The sequence below is a fragment of the Vanacampus margaritifer genome, chromosome 10 (assembly GCF_051991255.1).
Source record: "Vanacampus margaritifer isolate UIUO_Vmar chromosome 10, RoL_Vmar_1.0, whole genome shotgun sequence".
In the NCBI taxonomy this organism is placed as follows: Eukaryota; Metazoa; Chordata; class Actinopteri; order Syngnathiformes; family Syngnathidae; genus Vanacampus; species Vanacampus margaritifer.
In genome coordinates, this window is record NC_135441.1 from 18,671,844 (window position 1) to 18,691,493 (window position 19,650).

Consider the following 19,650-nt stretch of genomic DNA (forward strand, 5'->3'; position numbering starts at 1 on the left):
AATGTTGCTCAATCACGGCTCACCTGTTTTCTGAAGCTGAGCTGTGATTGGTCGCTACCTGAGCCCTGAGCAAGTGTGATGTCATCGTCACTCGACAGCAGTTGGCAAAATGGCCGCCCCCTGAGATGGATAAAAAAAACGGCTCGATTTTGCTTCATGACTCGTATTAATCAGAATGTCATGTTTAGACTAGTGAGGTCACACAAAACATATTACTGTCAAGATTTTGGGGGGGGGGGGGGTTGACTTCCCCTTTAAATACTCTCCTTCTAATAAACGCCACATTGGGAGAGAAATGGCCGACGTCCCCTCCCGCTCGCTCTAAACCACGAGCTCCTGACATGTCTCCGCCACCGGCTGGAATGAAAAAAATAAGCCCATGAATAATAAATGCGTGCCGAAGTGTATCACACGTGAGTCATCTTACGAGTAAACATTTCACCTGCAGGAGCTGCTGGAAGTGTAAGTGCGTGAAATGACGCCACATTGATGCCAAGAAACTAGACTGATTAGATCAAATATTAATACACAAACGTGAAAGCAACAGCAAGTCAATACAGTGGCGTAATAGTTTATCCGGTTGTCCAATTGCTCCTTCGTCATTGGCTAAAACGATAAGTGTCTTTTTTTTTTTTTTAAATTTTATGACACTTCACTGAATGTTTACCGGCACCCAAGGTGACATTGTGTTGACATGCTAGATAACGATCAAACAGCAATGCAATGCGAGCCTCGGCGCAGATGACACAATATGGTAATGCGATGCAATTTGCGCACCTCTCTCAGGTCGAAATGTCCACTTATGGACAAGAGCCGCACTTTGGCTCCCACGTTTTAGTGCTGTCGCTCTTTTTGTGCCGGCTGCAATTAGGACAATGAAGAGGGGACGCATGATGGAGTCCTCCATTATGTCATTATGTCTGACCAAGCAGTTCGGCCCAATTAAACTTCACTTACAGTGAGAGGAACATCTGGCCCCAGTAAAACAGAACTCTTGATGTATGGTGGGAAAAGTGGATAGTTTTTTTTCTACAATACGTTCTTTTCCAAGACACCAAGACTGAGCAGGTCACTCAAAAACTTTAAATAGCAACTTTCATCTAACCCAAACTAAATCTGATTTAAATCCAACTTAAAACCCTGGAGAACCCACGGGGTCAAATTTGGCCCCTATAAATTCTGCTACTCAAATAACAAAGACCTTCTTTTTTTTTCCCAGCAGTGATTTTGTCCCTGTGTTCTTGTTTCCATTGGCCAAAGTGTGTTTGTACATTCAAAATCCAGTTCTAAAATGCAACAAATAAAACAAAAAAATTATATTGTTCAATGTAGCTGTGTATTTGATTGATTATTTTCTCAAATTCTAAATAGTTTACTGGCAGTTTTTGTTATTCAGATTTTTCGAAATATGATACCCCTAAATCCCAAAAGGGTCAAATTTCGCCCTAATCCTAAATTAGAGAATAAAGGGTTAAAATTGAAAAAACATATATTTTGGTGTTCAGTGAATTTATAGCAGTCATTTAATGTATAATTCATAAAAAATCATCCATTCATTTAGCGCTGGCAGGTCCATTGGGAGCAAATTGAGGTTCAGTGTCTTGCTCAAGGACACTTAGACATGGTCACCAGGGGTGAGGATCGAACCCACAACCTCGCGGATGGGAGACGACCACTCAACCACTGAGCCATGCCGTTTAAAGTTTAAAGGGAACTACAAGATGATCTCCACTTGAGGATGATGTAAAGTTGGCTACTGTGAAGTCCATGTGCTCTTAAATGTAATAATAATAATATACTGCTAATTTATCAGCTCCATTAATTTACTACAATGTGGACCGGAGCTTTAAGCCCCACCCCCTTAACTCATTCACTGCCAGCCATTTTCACTGAAGCAAACCCCTTCGCTCACAGATACTTTACTGCATTTTGACTGATTTTGCAAGGCCCGCAGAATATTGTGTTCTATTGCCATAAAAACATGGAAGCTACCAAAACAAAGATAAGAGTCTCTTCTTTCATCAGGAAAAAAAAAAGTGTATTTGTTTCCGTCAAGGTGTGTTTCCGTTTTGCAGCAATTAGCATTAGAATATAGCTAAGTTTCATCATTATTCACAAATCTGCTTTAAATTGTGGGGAAATCAGCTTGTTTTCAACATGGCTCTGGTTGATCTCTTATACTGTGCTGCCACCTGCTGGCCGTTTTTGTAATTACATTCATTTATTCACCCGTTCTCTGCAGTTGAGAGGCTGCATCAAAGCCTTCTGTATGCTCTAGCATAACAAAACATATAAAAAAAACGTATAAATGTGTCATTGGGACACTTGCAACATTTCAAATAGAACATATGTATACGTTTTTGGGACCAAATGTGTTAAAGGTGCCAGTATTGCACTCTTTTAGCAGCCTTTTGTACAATAAAAAAAAAAAAATACATTCAGTCCAAATCCACCAAAATCACGTTACACCACCTGCACCACAATTTTGACCTGCTTTTATCTGATCTAAAAGTCTAGTCTACTTTCTGTCACCAAATTGCCAGGTGCGCCAAGGGTGTATAATAGAAAACATACAGATTCCGAAACACGGTAAACGCAACTTTGCCTGTTTTTTACACATTTGCACATGAAAATAGAGCCATACAAGTAAGCATCGTTTTGTGTCGGGATGAGCGTTCTACTACGTTCCCTTGATCAATTAATTGGGAAAATTAACAATTGCAAGCCATTTTCAAAGCATAGTCCTCCATATTGCCAGACATTTTGCTGTTTCAAAACCCACCGAATATTGTGTTCTGCCACAATATAAGCACCAAACCAGTTGATACTCTTTTCTCATTATCACCAGAAAAAAACTCTTTCTACCATTTTCTGTCAATACTGCACTCCATTTTGTTTCAGTTAATGTCACAAAATCCATCCATTCTAAATGGTGAATAACAAGCAAGTAATACTGAAAGAAAAACTACCTCGGGTCCGCGTTTGTCCGTCTTAGCGCTAGTGGCTAAGTTCGGCTGTAGGTTATAGGCTGTAACAGGAAGTAAATAAAACTCAGTTAACTGAGTTAATTTTTGTAATGATTTACATAATATAAATGAATCTTCAAATGCTTTAAATTTGTCAGCCCTGTAAAAATATTTTTAACTGGTCTGTGATTGCCATGGCCAAGTTTGCTTCATTTTCCCGTGAAGGTCTGCTTGCAGTTCGTTAAAAACGATTGCGCCATGTCAAAGACTGTGCGCCTCTCGCACACTGAATTTAAGGGGAATGAGAGCAGCTGCTTCTATTAGCCATTAACCTAGTCAGCTGTGTTCACGCCCACATCGGCTTCCATCATATACTTCTTGAATGACAAATTGCTTCCTTTGAGGTTAAAAAAATGTCTCAAGATCCCTCATCATCATTATCGAAAATGATGTAGATCCTAAAAAATCCTATAGAGAGAAGGACAACTGATGCACTTTGTCGCTGTTGTCGTTCCGGTCTGGAACACAAATATTCCCTGTTGTCATAACCTCCAAAAGCTGGTAAAATATAACCTCCTTTGCACTGGGATGACAATAAAAAGTCTTTAGGCAATAAAATGTTCATCTCTGTGACGCTCCAACAGGTCGCTATTGCGCAGTCTATCGTCAAACCACTTAGAAGGGAAGTCTCTTAACCTTTACTGGACAACACGAGAGCATTTGTTGTGTTTGTCCTCCGTATTTTTGGCGACAGCCTTTTTATACACAGCCCAAAGTTGTTTCAAGGATTAAACTCTGAAGATCATCTACTTCCATAAATCCCCTGTGCTCCGACCTCCAGTTTTCTGGCAGAGTCTTTTCTCCACACATTAGTGAGATGACTGGTTGTCCTTGACAGGTGGGGCACAGTATTAAAGTGTAATTATATAAAAATGGAAACAAGCCTTTTATTTCCCGCACGGAAGAACTAGGAGCTGTGAAAAGCTGCTGTTCCCAAATGTAAGGATATCATTGTTTCCGTAGGTAGAAACTTCATAATAGATGGAAGTATATCAGATTTGAGAGACAAATTACATCACCAAATATTCCAATTCAAGCAGGAGCTGGAATTAAATCATTCCAGTGTAATTGAATCCACTTCACAGAAAGAAAGTGCAACACTGTATGTCAAACAGGATTGCGGGTTAAAGCCTGCTGGTCTTGCTTTTTTTTTTTTTTCTCCCCTGAACGGGCTCAAGGATTTATGCAGCCATCGGCCTTTTGTTTTCCAGAAAAACTGCAAGACATGCAATGCGGGTCCGGCCCCTCGAGGGGCTCTTGAGAAAGACATCACCCCGGGGGGAAAAAAAAAGTGCTCAAAGAAAATTGAGCTGTTTCAAGGACTTGTCACTTGGACTTGCCTCAGTGGTAAGGAAAGCTCACAGATGTCTCAACTGTGGCTTTAAGATCCATGACAGCAGAAGTGACGTTTTTTTGCCATGCAGCATTATGTAAAAAATGCACCGTTACAATGAAATGCATTGTTTGGATTTTCTGCACCAACAATGATGTGCCAAACTCCAAGCAAGTTTTCCATCACTTTGGCTATACGCGCGGAAGACAGTGATAGCATTGTTTTTACTGTTTCGACTGTTGGGTGTATTGCCTTAATTTGTTATGATGAACCAATAACTGTTTGAAATGCGGGTTACTGACTAAATTGCTTTTTCGCTCAGCATTTAAAATAGCTCCCAATCGTCTCAATAACAATTTTTGTCAAAATACCCCAAGAATCAAGAATTATTATTATTATTTCACCATGAACTATTTATAACAAATTTAATAGCTAGTCAATCGGGTTGTGCTATTACTTATAGCTAATGCTAAATGCTATCTTGGTTGAGAGTTCAACAGCTGTAAATGAGTCGACGCACTCACCATTATCTAACATTTTTTGCTCTGTTCCGGCAGCTATCGGAAGCTGGCTGGGCTGTTTATTTCGCACTGGTCCGGCATTGTAAAATTGGAAATACGTCACCAGAAAATCTCAGCTTGCATTGGCTCTGACAGGCGACTGCAGCATTAGGCTTGTACGACTACATTTCCCATGATTCTTAGACACGGAAGCAGGAAGTACTTCTAGTTCCGGTATGACAAAAACATATCTGCCAGCGATTAGATGCGAATGAAAATGAGAACGCAGACCTGAATGTGAAAGTAAATAGGAAGAAGGAAGAAATTGAACAGTTAAATTCCTTTTTAATTTGTTTATTGTATGAATAACTGGCAACTGTGTGATTGACAGACACATGGCCTAAACAATTGGCTTGCTCACTGGACTAAAAAACAAAAACGAGACACCAAGACAGGACCTGCAGTAAAGTGGAACAGAATGAAATGCACTCTGGTCACTGTAGTTAGGTCCCAAATCTACAAAAGTGAATCATAAAATGCAGGCGAGCCACTGTAAAGACAGCATAGGTTGTATTTTCACTCACGAAGGCAGACTTGGCGCTTTGTATGCCGCGAGAAGTTCAATCTGAAGGCTTTTTCTCCATTGCCACTTATTATTGCGTTCAAATCAATCAATCTAACTACAACTGAGACAAGAAGCTCATTGTTTTATTGTTAGCGTTGTTTTTAGCATTAGCATTCCAAGTCCACAGAGGGTGGAAAGTGTAAATGTCCTCTTTAAGCTTACGTTACTGACATCTACAGTACTTAAGTAGAGTCTAAAACTTAGCGTGAGCACTTCAAAAGTTAGCGTTGTTTTGGCTAATTTACCAGTACAGTGCGAGATGGACAGTAATTGCCTCAAAATAAATGATCTTCAAGGCCGAGTAGAAGCTTAAAGTGGACCAGCTGCTCTCATTTTGCGAGAGGCAGTTGGTATAGATCAGGTTGAGGTTAATTTTGCATGACTTGGTCTCTGTAGTTGTGTTTTTGTTAGGAGTAACGCCTGGAAACTTCCCTGAAATAACTTTTACAACTTGTGTTTTGCAAACTTACTTTCTCGAAATGTTCTTGTTGTTGATGTCTGCTGCTTAAATTGATTATCTACGGGAAAAGATGTACAGAACGTTCATGTTCCTCTCCCAGTATGATGCCTGAAATAGTTAAAGGCATTCTTCTGCTGAACAGCACTAAATCAATGATCCCTTTCACCAGGGAGTTAATGTTTTCACTCACGTCAGTTGCTTTTGTTCGCCTGTCTTGTATTTCTTCTGCAATAATATCGTCTGTAACGAAACGAAATGAGCTGGTTAGGTAATTTGACATTTCCTTTTCAACTTGGAACAATACAGCCCTTCAATCCACTTTCATTGAAATGCCGTGTCTCATGTCTCTGGATTTACGAAAATAGTAACACACAAACATTCGCCGAGGATAATATGTGGATTTGGATCTTCCACATTAAAATAGATGATGGATACTCAACTCGGCTGTTTGATCGCCTTCTTGTAGATCAGCCAGCATCTTTGCTCCAACTTGAGGGGTCAAGGTTAAAAAGTGTGTCATGTGGAATGCATCAGCTGTTGTCTGTGTGACTCCTTAGCTCCTAGGCAGCATCCATCCATTCATTTTCTGTAACGTTTCCTCTCCTCAACGACCCATTAACAATCACCAGTCAATCAAAGGCTGGCACACTTGACAGGTTAGCTTTTCAATGGGCAATTTTTGGTCTGATGGCGTCTACCGAGACAGTCCTCCAATAAATATGACCACATGGGTCGTTTTGAAAAGGTGCCTTACTACGACCAAGTGTTACATATTTTAGTGTAGCTACTGTTAGAAGACTATCTTTGTCTTCCGCGTGTCCGTTGTTGTTCGGGTAGAGAGAATGTTGATTTTCTGAATACAGACCGGAGATCGGTGAACAGGTCCTTCGAAGGATTTATTTTACAGAATATTCTGGACACAAGCAAGTTTACAGACAAATGGCTGCAGTTCCTCTCGCAAGTGTGTAGTTACAGCGGACTCACAGCATTCTTATACTATCTTGAACCCCCCCAGTTAACAGTTATAACTAAATCTGGGCAGAAGACTCTCAACACTACCTCTATCGGCCATGTTAAATAGCGCTAAAATCCAAAAGTAAGTCTTGAACCCAGTCCGTTTGGTCGGAAGACGAGTGTTTATCTGACTGAGCTATTTCAGTTTTGTATTTTTTTGTTATGGCCAAAAGAGTTCGCTAAACTAAAATATGTAACACTTGGTCGTATTTTGGTAAAACGACCAATATTGTCGTTATTGTTGGAGGACTACTGCAAAACACACCATACTATTTGGTCTGAGCCAAAGAATCAAAAGTGTGAACAACCTTGAAGTTCGTTAGTTGGCACTTAACCAAACTTCCATGCTTATGGATTGATGCAAGATACGAGTAAAACGCCTACAAACCCTCCAACCTAATACATATTTGTTGCACTGGACAGAGGTGCTGCCCTCGGGACTGAAACCGTTGACCCTTTGACCTCTCAAACCTACAATGTGCGCCCCCAACCCCCCCCCCCCCCCCCATGGTTAAAACTAGAATGCCATCGATAACCTTACTCCTCCATAAGCTACAACCACAAGCAATTAATGGGAGGTCAGGGCAGAGGAAGGCCAACCGAAGGATAATGCCAAATTAAGAAGGGAAAACATCATCCCATAAGTAGCTTAAGGTTAGCATGTGGCTAATCGACATACAAGATTGTGGCAGCTGGAAACCGGTTAGTGGGAAAGAGAGACCAGCACGCATGCTGTCAGAGGATTTGATTCACGCTGAGACTGATGGAAGCGGACATCTCCGTCCACATCGATGTTGCTGCATGTCGCAAAAGAGGGCATTAATCATCGCAGTCAAGCAGTCTACTGATTCTAATTACATGTTCGCTGTACATTGAGCGTAATCTACTTCTCTTCAGCCAGCGGGAGAGATTTCCCAACGGCTTTCAAATGAGAAAATGATGGTAGTGGTGGGGGGATTGATGCGGCGGGGTGGATGCATAGCAGAACACGTGGAGACCTTCCTCTGCCGTCCGTCTTTTTATGTCCAGAAAATTCCCAAGCAGAAACTCATCTGGATGCAGACTGAAGAACACTTTCCATATTGCTTCATTTTAGCACGCAATCACCTTGGCTACCTCTTAAGTTGTTGCATTATTACCTCTACAATACAGGTTATATTGTGGATTTGTCCAGGCTAGATTTATTTTAATATGGCTGGGTAGGAAAATGCAAGGATGTCCCTAATAATATTTTCTAAGAAAAGTGTTCATAATAATTTGAATTATAGAACTTTAGCTCATACTCAATCCCATTGAACAGGTTCAGTTCTATGACAAACTTTACGGATCTGACAGCAGTTTCTTTCTTGCGCAAATACCGTATTAAACTGAATTAAACGTGGAAGACGTTTGAGCTCTCAAGTGCACTTGGATTACCCGCAAAGTAATGAGAGTTGACATCTTGCTTTGAACAGCGTCTTGGGATCACAACTGTGCGCATACAAGATTCATATCAGCAGCAAGAACTGATATATACGCAGGCGGGCACCAGCAAGTTTCCATAACTGAACGTGCAGTTGCAAGCAGAGATAAGCTGTAGGCTCGGGTCAAATGATATCGATCTAGATGTGCTGGGTTTTGGGGGCGTGGCCCAAGAACAAATACGGTTGATTACGTTCAAGCTTTTTCAAAAACATGAGAAAATAAACTGCCCCTCCGCTGGTACAGGATAGCCGTCCTTCGCCGTCAGCCAAGCCCCTCCTTCCCGTTTTTTTAGAAGTCTTACAATCTCTTTGTGGCTCAGACTGACAGGAGGCAGTCCGTGCTGATATCGGATGTTGGGCGGGGGTGAAATGTGGTCTGAATACAGAGAGGCTTGTTGAGACATCTGGAGGATCACTTTGTCTGAGGAAGCCTTATGCAAGATTCATCTCCTGTTGGCCTGTCTACAAGTGTATCGCAAACATTGCTTACGGGTGAATAGTAAACCTCCAAAGTACTGACATTTCTCGTCCTATTTTTAGTTCTAATGGATGTTTGATGGCATGTTGTTCAGAGTGCTTTGGGGTCAAATGTCGCGATGCCCATAACTGACTGCGTTTTCATGGAAAGTTATCTATGACCATGCATCCATTATAGAGTTTGTGTGAGTTTCTTATCAACAACTTCACTCTTCAGCTAGTGCAGCGGAGCTTTGTCCGGTGAACAGGAGGCGGTAGTTCGAATCCCACCCTTGACAGATTTCGGTTCCGGTGTTATTTTTATTCACTTATCTTTCAACTACAATCAACACTTTGTAATGCATTCAACTTAGCATTCAGCTTTCAGCATTCCCAAGCAATTTTTGCAGAAATTGCACTTAGTCTATTTAGGGTTTGGTCTTGACCCCTTATTTTCCCTCGAATGTCTTCCCAGAAGAATGGAAGCTTTCTCACTGGTGTAACTGGTGAAAACATTTGTCAATATACTGTCTTTGTTCGTCAAGTGGGAAGAGATTTATCTTGACTCAAACCCGAAATTAATCGCCTCATCTTTAGCTACGGGCTATCAACGCAGTCTCAGAGATGATCTCCAAGAGAAGGATTTGTAATTGGAACAACTCTTTCCCCCGTGAGATTGTTTTGTAACAACGAGTCAAGACGTCGTCGTTTTCGGATAGTTCTAAGCATGCGGTGTTTAGTGGCCCGGCGGGTAAAAGCATTAAATCACCAAGAGACGGATATTGCCTTTTGCACAAATACATCTCTGAAGTCACCAGGCAGATCAGTTAGGGCCGCGCCGGAAAAGCCTGAGGTGGCAGTCGGCGTTCAGAGTAAGAAACAAGCCATTGAGGCCATAAATCCTGTCGTCGGGCTTGGCTCGCATTGCACCCTTCTCGTTACCGAGCCCCGGAAACATCACTTGCGCCGGGCGGATGTCAAGCTCCCGCAAGACTGACATATATCCTCACATATGTATTAGTATGCCTGGCACGGACTTGCAATTTACTCTGGGTTAGCGTGGATTGATCGAAATCATTAAACTCTGGGCTTTGCATGGAGGCGGCTTAATAAGCTTTGACAAGAGATACTTGCGTCATTTTCTATTAGCTCCAGCTTCAACTAATTAGCTTCTGCAACAAAACAAAAAGATCAAAATTGATAAGCAGAACAATAGAAATGATTCACAGATGGAGGACTAACAGCGAGCCCAGTAAACACTGTTTTATCCATCGAGAATATCTCCCGTGCCACTGCTCAAAGTACTTAATCCTCCCACTCTTTCTTCCTCTATTCTATTCTTTCAACTTAAATCGCTATCATTTTCCTTCACCTGTCATTTTCCTTGACTGCTTCCAGACATCTAAATCACTGCCAGCAGCTCCCATTTGTCCAGAAGTCACGGCTCACTCTTTTTAGAGATAGTCTTTCCACTTCATGAAAGCGAACAATATACTTCAAGCAAAACAAAAATTGAACACGTACGTATCCGTATCATTGATCGTATACGGGGGTTTGGCTCAAAAATATATAGAGATATAAAATCATCCCATTTAAAAAAAAAACAACAGCAACAAAGTCTGCTCAGTAAGCTTGTGTCAGTAAAGTGTCTTGTAAAGTTCTTCCTGTTAAATGATTTGTCCTTAGAGCAACCTGTAAAACTACCCTTCAGTTTTTTGTTTTACATTTGATTTGATCTATCACTGGCATTTTGACTGAATTTACCAGATGATATTCATTAAAAATGATTGTTTATTTTGTGTATAATAATATGATGCATAGCAATATTAATCAGAATACCGGGACACATAGATCATGTACTGGAGAAAGTAGCTTCAAACACATGTTGCTAGCTAGTCATCATAGCCTAGTGAATACAAACGCAAGATTGATAAAATGCCACATTAATTGACTACTTTATGGGGTATATGCCACGGAGGAGACCTCTTCAGGTCAGTAGCTGCATCAAAGCCTTATGTATGCTCTAGCATATAAAACATATAAATACGTTTTTGGGAATGCAGGACAAAGTATTAAAAAACAAATTCATACGTTTTGGGGTTTGAATGTGTTAAAGTCCACCTTCTTGTGACCCTGTCCGGGATATGCTAAAATGGATCAATGGAATGATAATCCCAAATTAACCTCAAATCCTGCTATGGGGTAGATGCCACGGACTTCCGACTTCCTGGTTTTCACATATCCGCTTTGTTTCCGTTTCCTGTTTGCCACCAGTTCTTGCGCTTCCGCCTTTGTGCCCCTCGGTTGCGCGTTCCCGTCGACAGGTGTGGTGTGTCTGTCTCAGATGTCCGAAGCATTTCAGAGAGTTGAGACGCCCTGCGAGTGTTGGAACACGGCCATCGGTGGCCGGAAACGACGCTGATGTGTGAAACCCGGAAGTCGGAAGTCCGTGGCATCTACCCCATAGCAGGATTTGAGGTTCATTTGGGATTATCATTCCATTGATCCATTTTAGCATATCCCGGTCAGGGTCACAAGAAGGTGGAGTCTATCCCAGCTGACTTTGATAACTTTAACTCATTCAAACCCAAAAACGTACAAATTTGTTTTTTAATACTTTGTCTTACATTCCCAAAAACATATTTATATGTTTTATATGCTAGAGCATACATAAGGCTTTGAAGCAGCTTCTGACCTGAAGAGTTCACTTTAAGCAATGGTAGTTATTACAAAAAAACGGCTAGCAGGTGGCGGCAGAGTATAAGAGATCAACAAGGGCCATGTTGCAACAAGCTCTTTTTCCCAGGTTTGTGAATAAAGAGGAAACTTAGCTGTATTCTAATGCTAATTGCTGCAAAACAAAAACAGACACTTTCCTGCTAAAAGAAGAGACTCTAATCTTTATTTTGGTAGCTTCCGTGTTTTTATAGTAATAGAACACAATATTCTGTGGGCCTTGCAAAATCAGGCAAAATCCAGCAAAACAGCTGGGAGCGAAGGGGGTTGCTTCAGTGAAAATAGCTGGGAGTGAATGAGTTAATCTCGGGTTGTTTGTTTGAACTTTGGGTTCATCATAGTGACTTGTGAACAAGCTTCCCTCGTTGTCTATGAATAAGAAGGTTTTGTTCTGTCCAAAGAAGCAGAGTTTGTGTCAGTGGTGATTGTCTGTGAAGACAAACGAGTGTGGCTAAATTGCATCGTATTTCAAATCCCTTTCTCCATTGAGCCTATTGATCTCGGAGGAGGCACCAGAAGCTAATAGGTCATTACGTACAGCGTCAGCGTGAAGAGAGGGGCTGCACGAATCATTGAAACCAAAATAATGAAACATTACGGCGTAGCCATAAAACATGCTGCACTTGGATGTGTAAATAAAGCCTGCAAGTCAATTCTTGTGCTGTGGCGGAAAGTTGACCCTCCCTATGATGTAGAAGTCAAGGCCAATTTGGCGAGCAGCAAACTGGAGCAATGTGTTCCAACATGGAAAGTCTAATTTTCTGTGTCTCCATTACGCTAATAGCACTAAAAGTTAGCACGTACGCGCGTGGCCGTCTAATGGCTCAGAACGCTTTCTACTAGGGAGCCGCCGCGCTGCTCGACGATGTGCTTTCCCGATCAGCAGCCTCGTTAATGAAAAGGCAATTAGGAGAATATGTTCACTTTATGGGCTTATGGATGCCCCATCTGATTAGATGGCAACTTTGATCGCTCACTGCCTAATCTGAGGCTCCTCAACGGAGGCTTCATTGTCGGCATCCCCACTGATTATTATGTAAAATTACAAACAATATTTTTCCAAGGACTGACCTACTTTTTTTTTTTTACTTAAAGTATGTAAATGTGATCGTTAAATGTTTTGGTCCAATCAGATTTCAGCCTCTGTGCTGCTATATAAACTGCCCGTTGGCCAATGTAACTTAATAGCAATACATCAGTGTTGATAATTGCCGTTATGCTAAGCGATATACATGTATACCAACTGACTACCATATCAAGAAATGCATTATATTTTCACTGAAATTATTAAATGTATGCTAGCTTTCAGCATCAGATGATACATTTCAAAATAATTACTCCATTAGCCGTGATTTCAAACAAGTCAAGTTAGTTCAATGCTTAGAGAAACCCCGCTTGGACCACATTTTAGTAGTTTAGTTTCAATCTGCTTCATAAGCACATACATTCGAATCTTAGCATTCAGCTAATAGCATTCCGCTTTTCAGCATTCCCACGCAATTTCTGCAGAAATGACACTTTGTCTAGTTATTTGAGCAAGTTTGTTATTTAAGAAGTATCTATCAAACCGGGAGTCATTTGCATTAATCATTACGTAAGCGGTACATGACCCCTGCTTTAACCTGCCAGATTTAAATTTGATGACTTCAGCATTTTTTCCTCCACTAATTGGCAAAACTTGTTAAAGCCCACTGCAACGAGTAAAATTTAATAACCATCATCTTTGATGTGTATGATATATTTTTGCTTTACATTTTTTTCTCTGCGCTTTTGTATAGTGTTGATGGTTTCGAACCTTTCGATAACTGCGATGTGATAGTGGTGGTCTTAAGAGGAGGATTAAGTCAAGTAAGTCTACACTGAATGCCGAGGTACCCAATGCAAGGCACTGGTAATGTGAACAGACCGCAACAAATAGAGCCGTCACTCATCAGTACTTTTTGTGTAAAGCGAGCAAGACGCATGCTGCTTTCTCGCCATTGCAGACCGTTTAAGTCCTCGTTCATGTGAAGGAGCTTCTGTTTCGGGGACGTGTGTCACGTGACCACAAAGCATTGCATTTAAATCAAGTAGGAGCAAAACAGAAAGTTGCCGTTGCACACTTAACCCTGGAGAACCCACGGGGTCAAATTTGGCCCCTATAAATTCTGCTACTCAAATAACACAGACCTTTTTTTTTTTTTTACAAATTTAACTTCAAAAGTCCAAAGTGCCACTTCTGACCCCTGCATGGGGCCCTCTAGTGGATGAATATTGCACTTACATGAGCCAGAGTGGTGGTGACAAGATGGCTAAAATGCAACAAATAAAACAAAAAAAATTATATTGTTCAATGTAGCTGTGTATTTGATTGATTATTTTCTTAAATTCTAAATAGTTTACTGACAGTTTTTGTTGTTCTGATTTTTCGAAATGATACCCCTAAATGACAAAGGGTCAAATTTCGCCCTAATCCTAAATTAGGGAATAAATTGAAAAAACATATATTTTGGTGTTCAGTGAATTTATAGCAGTCATTTAATGTATAATTCATAATTTTCCAAAGAAGAAAAAGGTTCTTGGGTTCTTTAGGGTTAAGGACAAGTTTGACTTGAAATTTAGATTCAAGACACAATTGTCTTTGTTTGGGATGAACTCAATCTTCCATCTGGGGCTCCTTGTTGTCCCATCAATACGTTTAAGTGAAAACTCGGGTCTTTATGGTCACAGTCATTTGTTTGTGCAGCTTTGTGGCCGCCCGTCAAGAGAAAAATTGCACTCCCGACCAAAGTGGATCTACTTTATAGCTTTGTGTTGGCACAAGCCAAGAGAGCGTCTGTAATCAATGTCTTCCTGCAACTCCACCGGGCTAACCATCAATCCCCTTTCTGTGTATCTTCGCGTTGACTACTGAATGTTTCTACGAGGGAAAGTGATGGAAAGTTGGAGCAGAATGTAAGAAAGACAAAAGAGATATGCACTATTTAAATACTTTTTTTTCAGGGTTTCTGTACTTTTAAATATTTATGTGTATGATCCATTTGTGCTCATTGTAGATTTTGTAAAACTGGAAATAAATTAAGTCCACCCAATTAGAATTAGAGGTTCGTTATGTCTACGTTGACATGCTGGGCTAACAAAACGCAGCTAACTTGACAAAGCTTTGAAATATTTACGAAGATAAATCAACCTAAAGATGTCAAAGTCAACTCTTATACTCATTAAAATTGAAAGAAGCTAGAAGAGGAAAGAATTCTGTTTAAGAACAATGCTGCTGGCAAATGCTACATTTTCCTTCTGGAGAAGAGTCTAGCTGCAGACCATGAGTGAGTAGAGCTCTACCGGAAACACGTGACCTCCATTTTTTTTTTTTTACTGAGCCTAAACATAACTATAACACTAAACATAACCATAATCTTAACTCAAAATAACTTAAAGTAGTATTATTTGTATTTTTGAGCGTATTTCTCTGTTTTAACTAAGTGGGCTGTGGGCGCTTTCGTCACCGAATGGCGGATGCAACGTAGCGTAATTGCACTACATCGTGTGTCTCAACAATGAAATAAGGTGGATGGAATCTGATTGATGTTGTGATGGAAATATTAAATAACAAAAGCGCTAGCCTCGGCAGTTGAGGTGGGTGGTGAAGAAGTACTTTACATCATTCTGTACTCTGCAGGCAGCACCTTTCCATTTTAAATTGCCAATTCAAGCATTTAAAAACTTAGGGCTCGAATGCAAGTATTTGAAAACTTAGGAATAACTCACACTTAAGTACTCCTAACTATTTGTTTAGGTGTAAACAAACGAATAACGCGTCACATGCAATTGAAAAAAATTTGAGGATAACACCTAGTGGCGATATAGTGTTATAATACACAAACAATTTGACATTTTTAGACAAAATTAACCAACTCAACCCCCCCACCCCCCTTATTAATCCAAAAACCAGCATCCAAGTCTTTCTCCATAGAACATGATAATTGCAAACTGAGCACAAAACATGACATAGAAGCGTGCATTCGAACAAGACAAAAGGAAAAGAAAACAAAACAAAAAAGAGGATTAATCAGACAATAAATTCTTCAAATGATCAAATACCAACAAGGCAACCCTCCTCAATGCCCTTTCAAAACTTTCATTTTTCTTAGTAAATAAATAAATTAATAAACAAACAAACAAAGCTCGACTATGTTAAATCCATCTGTACGTCAGGCTTTGTTCAGAGGCAACGCGTTGTATACATTCTTTAAATTCAAATTTTCTAAATGTTTTGTATACTGTTTTGTTCTAATTAACTAAATAGTTAGTTCAAAAAGTTGTTTATTTGCTTAAAAAAAGCTTAAAGTCACGTGTTTCCGGTGAAGCTCCACTCGCCCAGCGTCTGCAGCGAGACCCTTGTGTCCTTCTGGCTTGCACTTCCTGATTACACGTCATGTGACCAAGCTCCACCAATAGAAATATTATCAGCAAAAGATATAGAATCTTTGAATTTCAGTGGCATAAAAACTTTGTAATATCATCTAAAATTTTAAATTAAAAAAAGTATGCCATGACAAGTACATTTCGAAAAAAGTTTTTCTCAAATGAGCTCTCCTGAGTTAACTGAGGTCTGGCATAATAAAATGACATCATCCATGATAGTGATAGATCCCAACCGACCTCACAAAAAGACCTAAAAAAAAATTTTTTTTAAGCCACTTATTGTCATGCATGACAATTCTTAAGTTTTATTCGGCTTTTTGTTTGTTTGTTTAATACAACATTTTATTGCTTGAATTCCCATTTGTACGACTGCACGAACTTTTCAGCTTTGAGGTAATTTGGTTCCTGTGGGTCCCTTAAGATCGAGTTAACGAAGATTAGACCCTCCCCGCACGATTGCTGATCTATCGATCGTATAACCGGACAGCAAATTACGAGCAAATTATCCTCCATTCATTCATTCAGTGATGTCTGCATAACGATATGCAAATCACACACATGCGTACTAAAAACATGGTTGGTAACTTCCTAATATTTCTCTCACGTTTACTACTCGTAGTTTTGTCACCATTTAAACATTTTGCCAGATGGATCGGATCAAATAGAACGATGAACGTCATCGAGGAGGACCTGATGGACGCTAGTGTTCGATTAAAAGTGACGACAGAGTTTTTAGTGTGAAAACAGCCTAAATCCGCATGGATGACAGCACTCATTAAAGCCCAAAGCCACTCATGGAAAATGCTTTCGATGAATCCTGGTGTGTGTGAGGAGCTGCTCATAAAACATTCAGCATGAGTAACAATGCAAGAAAGTTTCAGCCTAATTGGTCCAGAGAGTGGAAGCATTATTTTTTCGCAAAGGCGACTCCCCCCAGAGGCTTATAGTGCGTTATTAGCTGATGGCTCTCCAAATTCCTCCCAAAACAAACTCTCTTCAGAGTGTCCTGGAGCTGCTACCAGTATGTGAGTCTAAATACACATAAACCAGTTTTTAATATCTGAACTGATTTTTACGAGGAAATATTGGCCGCGTGTGTGCTTTCCTGCTCTTATAGTGAGTGATGTAGTTGAGATTACCAGCAAAGCACACTGCACAATTAAACATATTTGTTGTAGTCTCAAGATTGGCCTATAGGAGGCAGTATGGTGCTGATACAAAAAAAAAGAAGAAGTCAAGAAGAAAGGGTAGTTTGCTGGGGATACATTCCCGACCAACACACAAAAATCTGCGATGTAGAAAGACTATACCAAAAAACACATTTGATAATCGAACCTCTTCCACACACTTTTAACACATTTAAACTTATTAAAACACACTTTTAAACATATTGTAGACAACGAGTGAACATTGTAAACAAGCGAGTCTGCACGTGAGTACTTAGTTCCCTAAATAAAATATAAAGGGAATTCAAATGTGTGTATTAAAACACCAAAATGCTCAACTAAATCATCTAATTTTGTCTGATTAAAGTCTGCAAGCTTACCGCTAACATACAATGGAAAAGACCTTAAACGGGCTAATGAAGGTTAGCATAAATGTAACCTTCAAACAACTGCTACATTAACACACACAGAGAAGCAACACCTACAAATAGATCGTGCAACGTATCCGCCTCTTCCTCTTGCTCTCTAATTACGCTGCATCTATTCCAGTAGACCAGGAATGTTGCCGCACGTTTCACTAAGCGCTAAATTCGGACTAGCTCGTGTACTGCCAAACCCTTTTAAAATTATAACTTCAAAATATGGAATAAAGCAGGGGTGAAGAAATGCGACATAGGGGGAGTAATCTGTAGTTGTGGAAGAAATAGAAGAAGCTGCTAGGCTAACTGTTAGCTTATCTGGTAAATACTGCGGTTGCAAACTTTTCTTGTCATTTCTTTTGTGAATGACTTGTGAGACACAAAAACAACAAGCAGAGGCCAGGAAGAAGATGACTTTCATTTTGTTTTACTGAGAGGAAGTCTCTTTTTTTGCTTACTTACAATAGCAGCGTATTATTTGTTTCTCAAGGGAGCACAGTTTGTGCTGTGAAACTGGTTGACTTTCAAGTTGTGCTAATTGCCAAACAGTTTTCCCAGAGGAAATCATGTCAAGTGAATTCATTATTCCCGGCTCATAAAACTGTTATTAACTGTACAGGCAATGTTTACTGACGCTTTGAAGACAACACCTAAGGAAGAGGAAGAGGAAACAGGATGCAGAAAAATATTTGTATTGCTAATATTGGACTGAAATGCCAGACTTGCTTTCCTATGGTTTCCACTTCTGGTTCAATGGTTATTATCTAAACTGGGCTTAGTGTTGTGTGCGGGCCACAAATGGCCCCTTCCGTTTTTTTATTTGGCCCACGGAGCATTTACATTATCAAGTGCCCTGTAATATTTCTTGTACCATTTGGCATTTCCCCCTAAATTGGTAAATTTAAATATACTTGATCATTTCATGATTTTTTTTTATTAATTCACCTTATTGGATAATTAGCTAGCTGATAGTGTAGAACATTTTAAAATACTTATATATATATATATATATATATATATATATATATAAAACAATGATTTTGACTTTTTGAGGACATTTCGGTTGAAAGACTTTCGCTTCATCTTTAAATGTTAGGACGCTGCTCTTCATCAAGTGATTAACCATTAAGAATAATCAGGTATTGTCCCCTAAATTCTGAAAAATATCAATTCCACCTCATGGCAAAACATTTTAAACAATTGTGTGTTTCCAACTGTGCGGAAACAGTTTGGGGAAGACATTTTGTTTTCCTAATGCACAAAGCGAGCCCCATAAAGGTGTGCTTGGATGAGTTGGGTTCCCAACAACGAAAGTTTTTAAAACACTTTCAAGGTGAACCAGAACAGAGATGGCTGTAGAGCCAATTTACATCATCTCAATTAACACCCCATCTCCTCCTTTTTGTCTTTGTTCCTTCAACCTGTCAGGCTGAGCTCCTGTAAGGAGGAGATAAAGCCCCCCGCCAGGACACCGCAGCTGTCGCCTTCCGACTTCCTGGACAAGCTCATGGGACGAACATCGGGTTATGATGCCCGCATCAGACCCAACTTCAAAGGTAAGCAAAGGAGCCAAGGTCAGTCATGCCAGAAAGCCACCATGGGGGGGGGGAAATGCAGTCCATTGCCCAGATATGAAGAAACAAAGCGGAGCAAATGTGTGTTGGGCCAGAAAGTGGACTACAATCAAGCATGCGCTCTTTGAAGGCCTAGAGACAGACTTCAATATCAACTAGGCAACACAAAGCATATCTGTGATATCCATCCATCCATTTTCCATACAGCATGTCCTCGTTAGGGTCATAGGTGAGCTGCTACTTGCTTTGGAAAATATAGACAAACGACCATTCACACAAATAAGCAATTATACTTTATAAAGACTACACTCTAAAAACAGTTTGCTCATAAATAACCCAATTATGGGTCAAAAATGGACAGATCCTCTACTTGGGTCAATTTGACCCAGCATTGGGTCCAAAATGGGGTCATATTGTATAAAGCAACCCAGAAAGTTGGGTCAGATTGTCTACTTGAGTCAGTTTGACCCACCT

General features: G+C 40.1%; 1 protein-coding gene across 3 annotated transcripts in view; it reads left to right on the top strand.

The window, feature by feature from the left end:
• glra4a (glycine receptor, alpha 4a) overlaps positions 1 to 19,650 on the top strand; it is a 45,250-nt gene that overhangs the window by 7,120 nt on the left and 18,480 nt on the right. For all 3 annotated transcript variants that reach the window (XM_077578740.1, XM_077578741.1, XM_077578738.1), the window contains exon 2: positions 19,031 to 19,158. In XM_077578740.1, the coding sequence (XP_077434866.1) occupies positions 19,031 to 19,158 (128 nt within the window). The remainder of the gene's footprint in view (positions 1 to 19,030; positions 19,159 to 19,650) is intronic.